Source organism: Netta rufina (genome assembly GCF_964035555.1).
Source record: "Netta rufina genome assembly, chromosome: 1".
Lineage (NCBI taxonomy): Eukaryota > Metazoa > Chordata > Aves > Anseriformes > Anatidae > Netta > Netta rufina.
This window is the reverse complement of record NC_140123.1, coordinates 25,046,275-25,062,756: the sequence shown is the minus strand read 5'-3', so window position 1 is coordinate 25,062,756 and position 16,482 is coordinate 25,046,275. Positions and strand designations below refer to the sequence as shown.

The 16,482-nt window shown below is 33.6% G+C and overlaps 1 protein-coding gene across 4 annotated transcripts in view; it reads right to left on the bottom strand.

Moving 5' to 3' along the window:
* NBEA (neurobeachin) overlaps positions 1 to 16,482 on the bottom strand; it is a gene marked incomplete at both ends in the record, with an annotated part of 514,126 nt that overhangs the window by 87,660 nt on the left and 409,984 nt on the right. For all 4 annotated transcript variants that reach the window (XM_084292135.1, XM_084292133.1, XM_084292136.1 and 1 more), the window contains 3 exons: positions 5,811 to 5,926; positions 11,600 to 11,702; positions 13,469 to 13,586. In XM_084292135.1, the coding sequence (XP_084148261.1) occupies positions 5,811 to 5,926; positions 11,600 to 11,702; positions 13,469 to 13,586 (337 nt within the window). The remainder of the gene's footprint in view (positions 1 to 5,810; positions 5,927 to 11,599; positions 11,703 to 13,468; positions 13,587 to 16,482) is intronic.

The window sequence follows — 16,482 nt, the reverse complement described above, 5'->3', positions numbered from 1 at the left end:
GAATAAGCTACATACTATGGAGCCCTTGTGATTATGTATTTGATAAATATAACCATAGTCTTATGCCTAAATAAACAAAATATTTACTACTGTCCTACTTCAATATTTATAAAACATATTTTCTTATGAAGAGATTAACTATTAATAATAACCATTAAGTTGTTTAGTAAAAATTTCATTATTTATTGTTCTTAATTAAACATTTTTCTTTTTAATATCAACAAATAAAAATGACTCAGAAAGATGAACACTAGTTTAAATTGTAAAAGGAGAGCAAACACTCATGATGAAATTGGACCACACATCTATGCTTATCTGAGCAGAAGACAGTGATCTAGGGCTGTAATGGGATTACAAATCCCTAATTCTAAACATGCATAAATATTAGTGGTTTAACTTTATTAGGAATGTTTTCTTCATCAGTTCTGACTTTATAATGGCTATTTTCAGAGTAAAAAGTCAGCAGACTAATATATTTAGCCATCTCTTCAATTGTCTGGTGCTTCCAGAAAAAAATCATTTGTTTCTTTCTTTAGCTAAATAAATAAATAAATTTAAAACACAAACCTGTACTGCTATCAGCAGTCACTATACCTTTTCAGAAGCTTCAGATTTTTTTCCCAAGTAGGCTTATAGGGATTAATATTAAAGGCTGAATATTAAATATTGCAAGCCTCTGACACTAATCTACTTGAACAATAAAACTGAGGCATAGTAAATGAGATCTCAGAAATAGTGGATATGTTCTTCATTAAAAAAAAAAAAAAAAAAAAAAAAAAAAAAAAAACTTTTTAATTAAACCATCCAATTTAATGTTTTTATATGGCACTTTAGTTTTGAAGGTAAAGTGAGCTAGAGACAGCTGACAAAGAAATTATAACTGCAATTCCTTGGTGAAAATGTTAATGACAGCAAAATATTGTTTAATTAGATGATTGCAGCATCTGGATTAACACTCTTTAAGAGCAATGTTCCTGTGCTTGTCTGCTTCTTCACACTTTACAGACATTTTGTCATCTCTAGGTCATTAGGAAAGAATTTTTAATGATTTTTCTAGAAGCAAGTGGTTCGAGTTACATCTAATTAGATGACAATAATAAGCCCAACACATGCAGTAGCTAAATATATACATAATTAACCAGCTAGGGCTTGTACATCACAGAGTAAAAAAGTGGAAAATGCTAAACAGGCAAAAATAAAAAAAGAGGGAGGGGGAAGAAGTTCATCTGAATTTATTACCTGACTCAAGATGTCATTTTGTTTTTCCACAAACCTTTAAAAATAATCCCTTTCCACTAGAAGAAATTACTTACAAATACTATGGATATAATTATTCTCCAGTTCTATTAAGAGCTGTGGCAGGTAGGATTTAAAAGAACTAAAATACCAATATACAAATGTAAACACATATTAAATATACTACAATTTGAAAAGAAAAAAAAAATAGCAGAAGTCAGTTACATACACTACTTGTCTCCACTCTTATTGATTTCTTTTGCTACAGTGGTATTATTTTTAAGGACTTATCAATAATTTTGAAAGTGAGAATAATAAAAATTACTGGGGCCTTATATCACCCAAAGCATTCAGCTGACACACATTGTTCACATGTAATATGGCATTTTTCTATGTGCCTGAAGAAAGAGCAATTAGTATAATCATAGCTGCTCCCAGCCCTTCAAAACTAAAGAATCCTTGGGAAGGGAATAGGTAGGAGGGGGAAGGTGGCCAGGAAGGCTTATGTCTACACAGCCAGGATAAAAAACAGGGGCACAGAGAGCATAACACTGAGAACGATGGATAAATAGCAGAGTGCAGTGTTTACTTTTTTGAGGGGAGGGAAAAAAACAGAGTTGTAAACATGATGAAATACGCTTAAGTCAGTAAAGAGGGCAAGAAAGAAGTGAAGACAGAAGTGAAAGAAGTGAAACATAATAGGGAGATGAGAAAATAGGTGGCTAGAGGGCCAGTGAAACAGGTTGAAAGAAGACAATAGTTTTGAAAACATGGAATCATAGAATCATTTAGGATGGAAAAGTCCTCTAAGATCATCTACTCCAACCTATAATAATCACGATTGAGTTTTGATTGTTTTAAAAACAGTTAGAGGCTAATGAAGTACCATCGTAAGAAGAAAGGAAAATACAAGAAATTAGCAAAAAGTGTACTAAATACCTTTGTTAGTGAACCTCTACTTATATGGAAGAGAAGAAAAATGATAAAGGGACCTATTTGTAATTTAGCAGCAAATAATCCACATTTCTCAAGTGGCAAACATCCACTTTCCTTAAGTGACTAGGTTATGGTTCAGATATGCTGAATATACCAAAAGAAACCTAAATGATAACATGATTAAGAAAAATTGGTACACATATTTCTCAGTAGCTAAAATCAATGATATTGTTAAACATGAATATTTTGTTTAAACAAAGAGTCCAAAACTAGTCCATCACTGTCTACACAATTATCAGTAAAGAAGTTGTAACTTTTCACAGAATCACAGAATTTCTAGGTTGGAAGAGACCTCAAGATAATCGAGTCCAACCTCTGACCTAAAAGACCTAAAAGATTTTGAAGAAATCTTTAGTATGGGATCTCACTACAAATGAGTATAATTAAAAGTGTACTTGGAAATTGGATTTCCAAAACAAGAAAGAAACAATACATCATCTCTTTTCTTGGAAAAGGATGTCATATTCAATATCTCATGTTTGTGTATGAAATATAAAATATTGTATTTTCTTCTGGTTGCCAAAGGTGGTGTCTAGTTCATACACAGAAATTTGCTTCTGTGTAACACAGATGTATCTGGACAATTAACAGTTCCAATGTTTCTAATACAAGGATAATTAAAATAAAATGACTTTTGATTTTTTTTTTCCTTTTTGCTTTTGTCAGAACTTCAAAAATTGTAGGTTGTATTCCAAACTGGAATAAGAAGTTTACTGACATGTGTAGAATTGCAGACAGAATTAATTCTCTTATGTTGTTTTCAGAAAGTTTTTGTCTGCGTGTGTGTAGCTGGCAGGAGGGCCAGCTACCAACGGTAAGTTTTGTTCTGACTTTCAAACAAAACCTCAGGAGATTCTATGCATCAGATGTTATAATGCTAGCAACTGATAACTATTTTTCTATGTTCATAGTCTCAAACCTTGAAAAAAAAAAAAAAAAAAAGAAAAAGCTGAAATTAAAAGCACATAATATATCATTGCAATTATGCTTTCTTTCAAGTTCTTTGCATTGAAGACCACTCTAACATACACACTAGTCATAGCTGATATTAGCATATTAGTCATAGCTGATGTTATTGATTGCTATTTAACAAATTTTGTCCACTTCTAAAAATTTTTAAATCAGCATATTAACTCTCTTTTAGAATGCACAGAGTTAATCCATGTGAGCTCAAAATGTCATCAAAAAGAACAATTTTGCAAAATAAGTCAGTCAATTAAAAATGGGGTTAAAGATCTGGGACGACTTTCTTCTAGAGATTCTTTTACCTCTTTCAGAAAATACAGTCTTCACCAAAATTTAAAATTGAGTTTGATCTTGTCTTGCTGAAAGACTTGATAGAGATGGTAAATAATGTTGTTGAAATGAGCAAGTGAGTTTATACAAAGAACAATGAGATTACATGACCAAAAGAGATTTACAATAATAGAATGATACCAAAAAATCTGCCAGAAAGTAGAGAGACATCGTGAGACACTACTAAGATACTGATAAAGCTGCTGTAAGCTTTTCCAAATACAATACAAATTCAAAGACAAAAAGAGGAAAATGAGTTGGTAATCCTCCAATCCTTGGGAACCTGGAATGCAAATGGAAGGCTATCCTTTTGTGAAGCAGGTGAATTTAAGTGAACACTAGATGACATTAAGAGAAACTTGCCTACGTTAGCATCTAGGTGTTTGGCTATAAAGCCTGTCTAGCAGCTCTATATCAAGGAACAGGTCAAAAAAATATTTTTCTTGAGACTTCTGGGATACTCTGATGGGATTGATACTTTGGTGCAAAGTATCACTTTGGTGCAAAGTTTCACTGCAATTCGTAATTGAATTTAGACATAAGGATGCCTTCCAGGTTTGGATATATTAGTGATATACCTAAAAATAAATGACCTTCAAGTTTTTAAACTGATTAAAAATGAAAACTAATTTATCAAAAATTGGCTCAGCTCTTGTCTACTCTCATTAAAGAGTTTAGACATACTACTTACAGAAGAAATTAATACATAAAAAGGAAATTACAAGTGAAGGACATTTTGTCAATAATGTATTGGAAAAGGGCTGAGAGGACTTAGACTAACTACCCAGCTCTTCAGTAAGCCCTCCAAATTTAGGCAGGGAAGCCTGTGAGGCTCTGCCTGAATTTCCTCATAACCAGAAGGGCAGCGGATGCGTGAGAGACATGGAGCAGCTGGATGCAGGCCAGTGTCCAGAAGCAGAATAGCAGCATTCTTGTGGCCCTGTGCCAGAGGTAATAAACGCTCAGCAGGACTCCTTCCTTAGGCAGAGATCTGCGTGACTGTAGCTATAATGCTCGGAAGCCAAGCTGGTGTGCCTGCATGCTACTGCACCATACATACTTTCCAGCCCAGGTCTCTGGTAGCTTCAGGGACTGGACTCTTGCTTTGTGCTCCACTGCCCAATGTAAACATGCCCTCAGATTTCTACCCATTCAGTGGCAGCACTTCTGTATCCCACTGAGATAATCTGATGACACATTTATTAATATCTGTGAGACTGGATGCAGGGAAGATGACTACCACACAAGCACAGAGGCAAAAGTGTGAAGGTTCAAAGAAAGCATCTTTGACAGATTCAGCTACTGAATTCTGCCACTGCCCTGCTGGGAAGAGTGCAGTGACTCACACTGGTCAGACTAATGGTCATTTGGGTGCTACATCTGGGTTTTGCACTTGCATTTGTCTTATATCTGGCCTGAAGATAACCTCAAGCACAAAAGTCAGGGCCAAGTAAAGATACAAAGTTTTTGGTTTTGGAGTACAAAGTGGTGTCTGGTGGAATTTAATTTGGGTTTTAAATCAAAGCTCACTAGAGTGAAATGTCTGGCGAAGCCTCTCTGTAGGCAGGTTCACAAGCAGTATACGTGCTAGAGACAGGAATCATGATAGTAGACAACATCCTAGAAATCTTAGTATATAGCATAGAAAATTTCTGCTTTTTACAATTAAAATTACTGCAGGAGTTAATACATAGAAAAGGGAAAGGTGAAAAGGAAAATCCATTGTAAATATTTAATTAATTACAATTGCCAGGAAAACTCTTCTTTTGCGAATAGTGAATGGATGTCTGTGGCAGTTATTTCTCATTTTAAATACCTAATCTGATATTATATTTCAGTTCAAAGAACTAAATGAGAAAAGATGCTGTAATCTAATCATACCACAATCCAGGTGACATCTGTACTAGGCAGAATACTGTTGTTATTCTGCTGTCTAGTTGCTGTTGCTGAGAATGATGAAGTAGCAAAATTACATTTTCCCATTATTATTTCCAGACACTCTCTGGCAATGGTTTGTTGACTCTAATAAAGCTTCAGACAAAGCTGTCAGCAAAGGAAATGGCAGAAGGAGAGCAAGGAACAGCCTCCACAACAATACATGAATCTAAAGTCTCAGTGATAGGTTGTGCATTTTCTGATAAAATTTAATGCGTGTGTTTCAGAATCTATCATAAAGCTGCAGCTGAATTCCAGAGGGATAAATGTATTCTATCAAGTCACAGTGCTTAAGACTTTGACAAACATAAACATATTATGAAGGATTAAAGAGTCAGAAGCCTTACCTGCTATAGTATTGAGGAACATCAAATATTCAAAGTTAGAGATCTCTCGTCTCTGCCAGCGCTGAGTCATGTTGGATGATTTATAAAGCTGTCGGGGAGTGGCCAGTGAGATTCTCCTAGGAAATATATTTAAAGAATGATTATTTTAAGAGCCTCATTAAATGTTAAGACGTAGGGCAACATTATTAGTGTGATTAATTTCAGATTCTCTCAGAGTTGTTTTTTTTTAATCTCATTTAATGAAGTCAAGAAGATACTATTAACCGTATTTGAGAAATTACTAAAATTAAGATCTCTATTTTATTTTACCAGTACTACAGCATTGTAATAATTCAGAAGAATATATTTTGTGTTTTATTTTGTTCTGAATCTGGTTAAAAGACTGGAAATAAAAGGAACTGCAGACCTCCTGGTGCCTGTGTTGTCCAGCAGGAATAAAAGAGGAGTACCATTTCCCTGTTTCAAAAGGACATGTTTAGATAAGTTCATTAAGATGAGTGATAGGTATTAAAGTGCCATATATTTCCAGTGCAAGGGTTGAAGATACTTACTCCACGTGGTATTCCTTCTCCATGGCCAGCTACCCATGATCCAGTCCTATACCCCAGTAATCTACAAGATTTCTATTTATAGCCTGATTTCTGAAAGAAACCAGTTTTATTCAGTTATCTGCTCACATGTCCATCTGCCTATCTCTCCAGAATAACTGATAATTTCTCCAGAATTGTATTTCATTTAAATTTGGAAAGGGAATACAAGTTTAAGATATTTCCACAAATTTTCTAAAAATTACATGATTGTACAAGGGAGAAAGAATATAACTACTGTGCCAAGGAATAGAAAAGCAGAAAACTGCAGCTCTTCCAGATATAATTTGACAACAGTGTTATAACCAAATACCATGCACCACATTACCCATTATATATGCTGTCCCTCGTTAGTAAAATACAGGAAACTGGATTCAGTCACTAATGCACTAAAGAAAGAAATCTGCAACAAGCAGAAATAGCTTAACTGCTCACAACATGTTTCTAAAGAAAATTGTATTTGTTGAAAAGAGACAATGAAAATATTTGGAAAGAGGAAAAACTCATCTCCTCAGATACCTTTTTTTTTTTTTACAGAAACATACAATTTTAAACTGATCAAAATAGAAAAACGTTTATACTTGTTAAAAAAAAAAGATTTCTGAAGTTTAGCCTATTCATTAATTTTATCTATCTATATTATATATATATATACACACACACCATATATATATACATATATATACATATACATACATATATATATGCGTATATATATATATATATATCTTACCATGAGTAACTGGGTACACCTAATGCTTTCACCCCATGCTGGTGATACCAGCTTTCAGATGCCCACTAGACATACTAAGCGTACTATTTCAAGACTGAATGCTGAGAATTTTCCTAAAAAAAAGTCATATACAAGGTGTCAAACCAGGCATTGATTACAAAAACGTGGACCACCTACTTATATATATGCATACATGCATTGTACCCTACTTCCAGATAAAAGTTATTGGAACGACTAGTTATCACAATCATATGTCTGAATTGTCAATGTCAATGTCAGTGACTGCTATGCTTACTCTTACAAATTGGGCATACAAAAATGACCATGTGAGTCTATCTACACTTCTTTTTTTTTTTTTTCTTCTTTATATTTACCCTAAACTGCAGTGCCTAATAGGTCTTGCCACCTATTTTACAGCAGATTTTAAGATGTCAGCAGTACATAAACTTTACTAGTACACAGGAGACAGTAATTTTTAAAAAACAAAACAAAACAAAACATTGTTTCTATTATGCTTCTTGTGAACAATTTCTGTTAACAAATATCTGAATGCAGGCATACATTATATTGCATTTTATAGAATTACGATTAGTTTTACAGTGGAAGCCTCAAAGTTGTATTTTTCCCAGTAAACTATGACTAATGCTACACACATATTAATAAATGCAGAAAATAAAAATACTAAAGAGATAATTAAATTTATAAAGCATTTCTGTCATAGACTTTTTGTTCCTCTCATAACAAAACAAACGTACACATCAGTACAACTTAGTAGATGCTTTTAGACTTCACCCAAGAGACTGAAAAAAATCTATGAACTGTCAAATGACTTTGCATTTGAAAGCCTGATTTAATTGAATTCTACATAAAATCAAAATATACTAAAAAGGTTCCTCATTTGTTTTTTACCTAAGGTATTTGAAAAACTTGAAACTATTTCAGAAGAGACTAGAAAAAAATATGCACAATAAATTGGTTCCACAACCTGCTTGTTTCAGTTGACAAAGGCAGACCCACTGTTTTGTGTTTTGCTAAATCCACCCAACTTTGATAGAACCATTTCTCTGTTTCAATATGCCCTCAGAAATATGAAGATGCACAAATGTGTGTGCTTCCTTTGCTTCTTGGGAACTGTGAAGTACTTACTCTAAATGGAAACTGCAGAATTTTCCAAGTTTTATATGCCTTAAATATTTTTACTAAATGCTTAATGAAATTTTGAGGGAAGGCTTGTTCTACACGTGGAGCATGACCCACCCCCTTTCACAATCACTTTTAACTTATCTACAACTTCATACAAAGAATCTTATCAAAAATATAGCATCTGCATGATGTTTTGTGTTATGTTGCTCCTATACTGAAAAAATAAAAGGCTTGGGAAAAATCACAGGCTTCTGGTAAGACATTCGTCTGTATTTGCGTTCAATCAAAACTCTGGAAGGGGTTTTATGTTTTAGTGACAGTGATGAAATGATGTCAATAGCTACAACATCAGCCAAATTACATGTTTTCCTTGATCATTTGTATTTCTCAGCTTTAATAACTGAAGCTATTGTTTACCTAACACATTAACAGCCCACCAAAATTCAGACTCAGGTGCTAGCGCTTGTTTAATGGTGAAGTATGATAATGTAACTGTATCTTTTACCAATTATTTGATCCCTGTATGCTTCCAAAATCACAAGCAGCTCACACTTGTTTTCTAGGCTGTGACATTACCCTCTATAAAATTGCATCAGTAAATTACACCTGAGTCATTAAAACCCTACAAAGTGGTCTGATAATAGTGTTGTAAAACTGAAGATATTACTTTACCTAAAGAAATAAATAAAAGTCAAATAAATACTGTCTGCCCAATTGATATGACAACATCAAAAACTACAATCAATGCAACATATTTAGGAACAATGAAATTGAATATATGGAGGATAGATAAATTTGATCACCAAACAAGACCAAACACTTCAACATGTGACTGATTTTAAGGATATAATTACTTTATAACTCTAAGTATAGTCTCGAATGCTTTGTTGAATAAAAGCATTAGAGAGACAAAAATAGGGAAAGCCAGCAGATGCAAACTGGAGAATTACTCAAAACAGCTGCTCTCTAACAGTCTTGAGAAGATACCAGTTTGCCTACTTTCATTCCTCTGTATTAAAAGATTTCTCTTGTATTCCCCTATATTAGAAGATCACAAATATTTTTTTCCTTCCATCTTTGTTAATCACACGATTTCTCCATAAAAATAGAAATGCACTTAAAGTCCATGTACTTAATTAAAACCCTTTAACTCTTTCAGATTATTTCCATCTTGAATTGCATTTCTTTATGACAATGTAATTAAATTTGGATAAAAATATTATCAAATTAAAACTAAGGAATTTAACCAAAACTACTGGAAAGATTTGTTTTAGATAAAATATTTTAAAGTTAAAATTTTTCAAGTTAATCTAAAAAATTGGGCATAACATATGATAACAATTTACTCAGTGTAGCAGCTCCCTGTGTAGATGCTGGCTACTCAGCATCATATCTGTTTATGATACAAATAAACATAACTTTAAAAAATTCTTGCTAACATTCCGGAGCCAACTTATTCATGAGAAGGGAAACTATATTCTAACATCAACAAAATATTAACTACAGAGCAGTTATTGAGCCACATTTTTCCTCAATTACTCCACTGCAATACTACTGAAGGGTATGTAGACAGAAATAAAAGAAAAACCATGATTAAAGGGTCTTTATGGTGCATAAATCACAGAGCAATTACACAAAAACAAGAAAGTAGAACAACTTCACTACCATATGCCAGATTTATTCTGAAGGCTAACAAGCCCGTTTTTGATTCTAATTGAACCTTAATCAAAAAATATGGAAATAATTGCATATAATATTGAAGATGAAACTTTTCTCAATAATTATATATCAACAAACTTTTTCAGACAATTATTCAGTGAATAATGCACAAAGCATATGAATTTCAAAAGTTAAAAAATGTCACTATAAATATGAAATTCTGATTGAGAAATTTGCATATTGTTTGTTCTGGAACATGTGGCTTTTATTTATTTTTATTTATTTCAGAAAAGAATGTTATTATTTCCCATTTACAGACAACAATTCCTGTAATCTGAGTTTTTGGAAGAGCAATGCGAATATTAACAAGATGCACCTTCCAAAGAGATGCCTTAACTTCCTTGATCTCAGCGAAAACTTAAGAACCTTGGCAGTTTGCCTAAAGATTTCAGCACATTCAGGAGATCAAGCCTTAGGCATCATGAGTCTCTTAAGCTCATGACAAGGAATGATGTTCAGCTGGGAAAGAAACAGTTCTCCAATCCTACAGACGCTTTGACATTACAGAGTATTTCCACATTCTGCACTGGGAGACAATATGAATTTTTAGTTTGTAGAAAATGACTTAAAGAAAGAGAAAGACACATCCCAGACAACACACTGATGATTAAGTCATCGGCTTCTGGCCAAATCAAGCCAAACAGAGATCTGAACCCAAGGCACCATATTATGTGAATTTCTTGTCTGTCCTCTCTCTTATATTTATTTTTCTTTGATTTTGAATAGAAATTCAAACTGAATCTAAAAAAAAAAAAAAAAAAAAAAAAAAAATGGAAACATCACTTCTGGTGATTTACTCTCAAGAACAGTTTTACTGTCTAAACAGACATTACTAAAGAAATAAATAAAAATAAGGCAGCAGGAAATTTCACCCCACCTCAGTCAAGTACACATAAATACCATTTTCTCCATCAGTGAAATACGAATACTTTTATAGCACAGGATCTGACAATTACCAGCCTCATCTCTGACCATAGGTTGATTTGATATTGATGAGAGAATAAATAATGACTGTAGTTGTCCATAGTATGTGAAAACCTCTAGAACTGAATCTTGGTTGGTCTTTCTAAAAATATAGATCATCCATAATTTTGGAAACAGAGGAATAATCATTCTAATGAATGGAAGTAATTTGGAAAGTGCAAAGTAGGTTTTGATGAGCATTACTGATAAGCAATGAAGTAAAATGCATATACATTCATATAAATGGCCAGTGAGAAGTTATGTAAACAAAAATATTTTTTATTTAGTAAACACAAAGCCTGGTCAAGTTTACTTCCATATCTTGCATTCCAGCCACAGCAAGGATGATCATTATTGCATACAGTTATAAAACCTGACTGAAAACTAGACTTTGAAGGTTTGGTCCACTTGGAAGGTGCTTATTTCCTTTAAAGATCACAAAATATAATTTAGAATATTTTTACTTCTATTCTACAATAACAGGCCATACATTAAGTAAAGGGTATTATTTCTAAAACTACCCTAACAAAATGGAAAACCTAGAGTTTCTTGACAGGAATAATGTTTTAGTATTGACCCATATAATAATATAATGTATATAGTATAATAATCATAGAATTTACAAGTTATTTTAATAAAATTACCTGGCTTGTGGCAAACCATAGCTGGTTCCTACTCCAACACGTGGTAAGCTGTACACGACTTTTTTCACTGTTGCTTGGTCAGGAAAATTAAACATAACAGAAGCTAAATGAAAAAGAGAGAATACAGAGTAGTAAACCATCTTCAGAATTCTTTATCGTCACCACCAGGTATTAAAACACTTTTTGGATTTTATTTGGGAAGAGAAGTCAGTCCCACTTTTATCCTCTTGGGTGTTCAAGTTAGAACAGATACTCCAGGCATACACCATACCTATAGCATTAGCTGGTTAACATCTTTTACTAATTCTCCACGGTTTGCATAAGGCCTGATTGAGGTATACCTCAGAGGAACTATAGCTTATCTATAACTTAGCTTATCTATAACTTAGCCCATATAATCTCTTATCAGGCTGGGAAGCCATTCAATAGTTTGCATAGTATTTGGTGCATTAAAACACACAGAACCAGAAATAGTTTAATTCCCTCTCCAGTTGATGTAAAAGCTTACATCAAAGTTCTTCAGGGCAAAAGACTACTGACTCACCTCACCAACCACTCAACTCTAATTTTAAGTAGCATATTTTCATACACAAAACTGAGTGGATACATTTACTGATCTGGTCCTTTTTATTTTAATTCAGTTTTAATTAGAAAAGGAAATTTCCTTCCCAGGACACTAGCAGAACATTGTAATTTGGATTTTTTTTTTCTTTTACTCAATGGCATCTGTTAGAAAACATTATAATATACTAGCTGTACTAAATTTCAGCAAAGAAAGCCATTACATGTGTAAATTCTAATGGACATATCTGGGAGACTCCACTTATAGGAAAAAATGAATTAATGCCACTTATCACCAGCTGTGAACCAAGAGCTGAGAAAGTGAGATCTCTGGTGGGCAAGAAACACTACATTTCATGTAAACAGGCATAAATGAAGAACAAACCTGTAATGAACCTATGTAACATCCACATAGGTATGTATGATTAAGAAAGCCTCAGTTATAAGAAAAACTCACTAACACCAGGAAATCCCATGTGGCAACAAAACCACAAAAGAGTAGTGCCAATTCATGAGCTCATGGACTATACCTTCAGGTAAGCATACAGGACAGTTATAGTATTTATCTCCTATACATGGGAAACTATCCCCTTTATTTCTATCCATCTTCTGTAAGCTGCCCAGCTGACACCTATTTCTCCTCTCTGACAATTTAAGAGACCTTATAGTCCTAACTTGGTTTCTCTGAGTTGTGCCTAAGATGAAAGTCTGGAGGAGGTACTGTAAATACCCTTCACAGTAGTCTGGGCTCTGAGTAAGGAACTCATATCATTTGAAATATATGCATTTATGTAAGCTACATTTTTTTTAATGGATTTTTATGCTAATTAATAATAGTGGAAATTTAAAATTGAATATCAAAATTTAATTCCTAATTTAAAAAACATAATTGCTAATTAAATAAGCAGTTAAAAATTAACCATTTACTCAAATGCGTTTTTTTGTTGTTGGTGGTGTTTTTTTTTTTTTAAAAAAAAAAAAAACTTCTGTGCTTGTAGATGTTACACTAAAACATTTATTAAAAAAATGAGGAAAGGGGGCAGATAGGAAAAGCAAAGGAAAATGTTTAATATCCTATTAAACATTTGAAGAATTTATCCATCACAATGATCTGCCTTTATAAATACATCTTACTGCTGCACAGAAAACAGTGAGATTGATTTATGTGATTGATTATAACATGATATACACAATTGAACAAAAACATAATAACCTCTTTACCAAAGGATGTAGAGAGTTTAAATTCTGAGATTAATGCTATGCAAAATACCAACTGGAACTTTCTTATGCAACAAAATAAAGACATACTTCTGTTTGCCATAAACACTTCCAAAGCTGTGTTCTGGAGAAGATAACGTCTTGAAAAAACAGCCCGAATCTCGCTGAACATCCATTTTCCATGAAGGCCTTCTGTATAGGCAAGGACCTTTAAAGAAATTAAAGGGTGACAGTTATTGGCAGAAGTTTTTCATGACAATAAACACAGTTAAGTTGTGCCCATCAGCAAAGTACAAGTAAGTTAACTGTATTTCTTTATAACTTAAAAACCATAAGGTAAAATATGAACTTGAAAGGTCTTAAAAATGCAATGAGGCATAGCTGTTAGAAAAATATCAGGAAGAGCAATAACCTGATACTCCTAAGATGTATTCCTCCTGAGTCACATTAACTTTTTTCCTCAAAAAAACACCAAACTTTACTAGCAAACACAGGATAATGGACACAGTTGCAATTATGCTTAGCTGTCTTTTCTTCTAACAGTGCACATGATAGAGTTGTCAGTTATATACTGGGTAACAAACTTACTTCTAAGGTTAGCTTGTGCTAAGTACAACCAAAACAATATATCCTGCTACTGATATCCATTCCAGACTCATAAGTTAGAACTCTCTATATTCCATTAATAAATACAGAAAATAGCTAGAACAATATGTCAAAGAAGTAATGTTTCTAAAACTAAGTACATTTGATATCCCAAGCCATGAAGAAAACTAAACAATTTTGTATTTTTGCATTTTAACTAAATGTGAAAGTATTTTAAAACAAAATAATTAAAAATCAGCATTGCTTTTGCAGTTTGTCAGTTTCTTAACTGAATGTACTGATCCAGTATTAGATATTAAAACATTCAAATTATTTTTCACTCCTTCTTCGCTGTTCTGGATGTCCAGGAAAACAGACAAAAATACACAATTTAATTAGGTATCACCTTTATTAACCTCATCTGTGACTCATCATTACAGCAGCAGCATCTGGTGTAGAACAAATCTTCCCCCATCATCTAGAAGGCTGCATTTAGCCCTCCACTTCTGCTCAGGTGGGCTTTGCAGACACCTGAGACCCTGACACACTTCTTCCTATGAGTACTAATTTTTGGAGGGGGGCCCCCCCAGCACTCCACCCAATTGCATTTCCCAGGTTCTGTAGACTGTGCATTCCCCTAGGTTGCAGTTAAGAGTAAAATTCCTGGTAAAATAAAGAAATACAGTGGACACTGTCACTAAAGGGAAAGGCAACAGGAAGGTTTGACTGGATTTAATTTCTCTGTTCTCCATTATGTGCACAGAAACTTTTAGCATACCAGCTTGCAGTGCTTTAGTCATTCATTTGAGGCCTTTACTTTCTGTAACCATGACCTCCCCCCAGCTTCTGAACAGGGAGATGTTAGGGAGACCATATGTTGCTGCAGTCATTTATCTTTCGTGCTTTCATGAGGCCATAGAATTTGTATTCCATCAGTTTTTCACTGATGTATCTTCAAGTTGGTAACATCTTCATAAACGAAAAAGCTAATTTAAGTTTGTACATATTACATTAAAAGAGATCCATGGATATTTATCAAAATTTTGTCCTCCACAGCTTTTTTCTCAAAACCATGATGAGTCTATTTCAGAGATGATAGTAACAATGGCAACAAATCAAATGTGCTTTGGCACACTGAAAAGTATTCAAATGTTTGTTCTGTCTTAGACAGAAGCTAGTGAGAGGAACATGGTGAGCCCCCTGTACTGTCTACATAAGAAGACTTGGAGCTATATTGTGTGAGCTCTTCCATTCACCTCAGCTCTCCAAACTAACTAAACAAAGCCTTGAAAGGAAGGAGCTTGATTTCTTTGGAGGTCCTGAGATGCATGTAAGAGACTATATGCTCCCTCCATGCAGTCATGGGCTAGCTGTTGTATTACTACATCATATGCTAAATTCTTGCAATGGGAAATTAACCTTCATGTTAAAACTCTGAACATCATTTTCACTTTAAACTTTATTGAGTTCAGCTTCTAGCCACTGGATTTCATGACACCTTTGTCTATGAGATTAGAGAGAACCCTAAAATTAGATATCTTTTCCTTGTGTAGGTGATTACAGACTGATCTCTAGTTACTGTTTAGCTTTCTCTTTGACAAGCTAAATAAACCAAAATTTCTTTCAGTCTTTCACTGAGATCAGATATGGGATACAGCTGCAACTGTGTATGTGAAATTCAGATGATTAAGTACAAGTATAAAGAGAGTACATCCTTCTTCGTATGTATTCTGCTGATGATACATAATTTTTGTTAGTACAATCTCTCTTAAGATACTAATAGGAAATAGGGAGGAAAACACTTAAGTTTCAAAAGACTAAGTGATGAGAACAGTCTCTCATAGAGGAGTCTGAAATGTACATAACTGTAACCAGATCTATAGCAGCAGCAGATTTGCCAAAGAATTATCTCCTTGACAAGACAACCTGTTTGAGGAATACACTTTTTATTTCAAAATTGTTCCTACTTATCCTACTATTTTCTAAGGAAAGGAAAAAAAAAAAAAAAAAACATGTAATACTGACTACTTCCTTTATATTAACATTCTACACCATTCACAATAATACATTTACAATGTCTTGATATGAACCAGAGCTAAGTTATTATAGATCAACACTATCAACATGTTATATGCTGATCATACACTGATTGCCTTTCTGTTCTTTCTATTATATACAAGTATAAAACAACCATAACTTCATAGATGTACATTTACACACACACACAACCCATCCCTGCCCCCATCCCCTCAAATGAATGACTTAAGATAGCATTCCAGTTGAGCCTAAAGCAGTAGAAAGGGTAGGAAATCAGAGGAAAGGAGGGAGGCTATAATTCAATTATTGTCCTCAATTACACTCTTCTTAACTGTCTCTTAGTCCTACAAATATAAGATTATCATATTGATAACAAATCATTTACTTTATTTCAGTAATTTTGTTGTATTTTCCTGTCAAAGATACACTACCATTTTTGTCATCTTCCAAAACATTAATCTAACCCTACATTCACATGATGC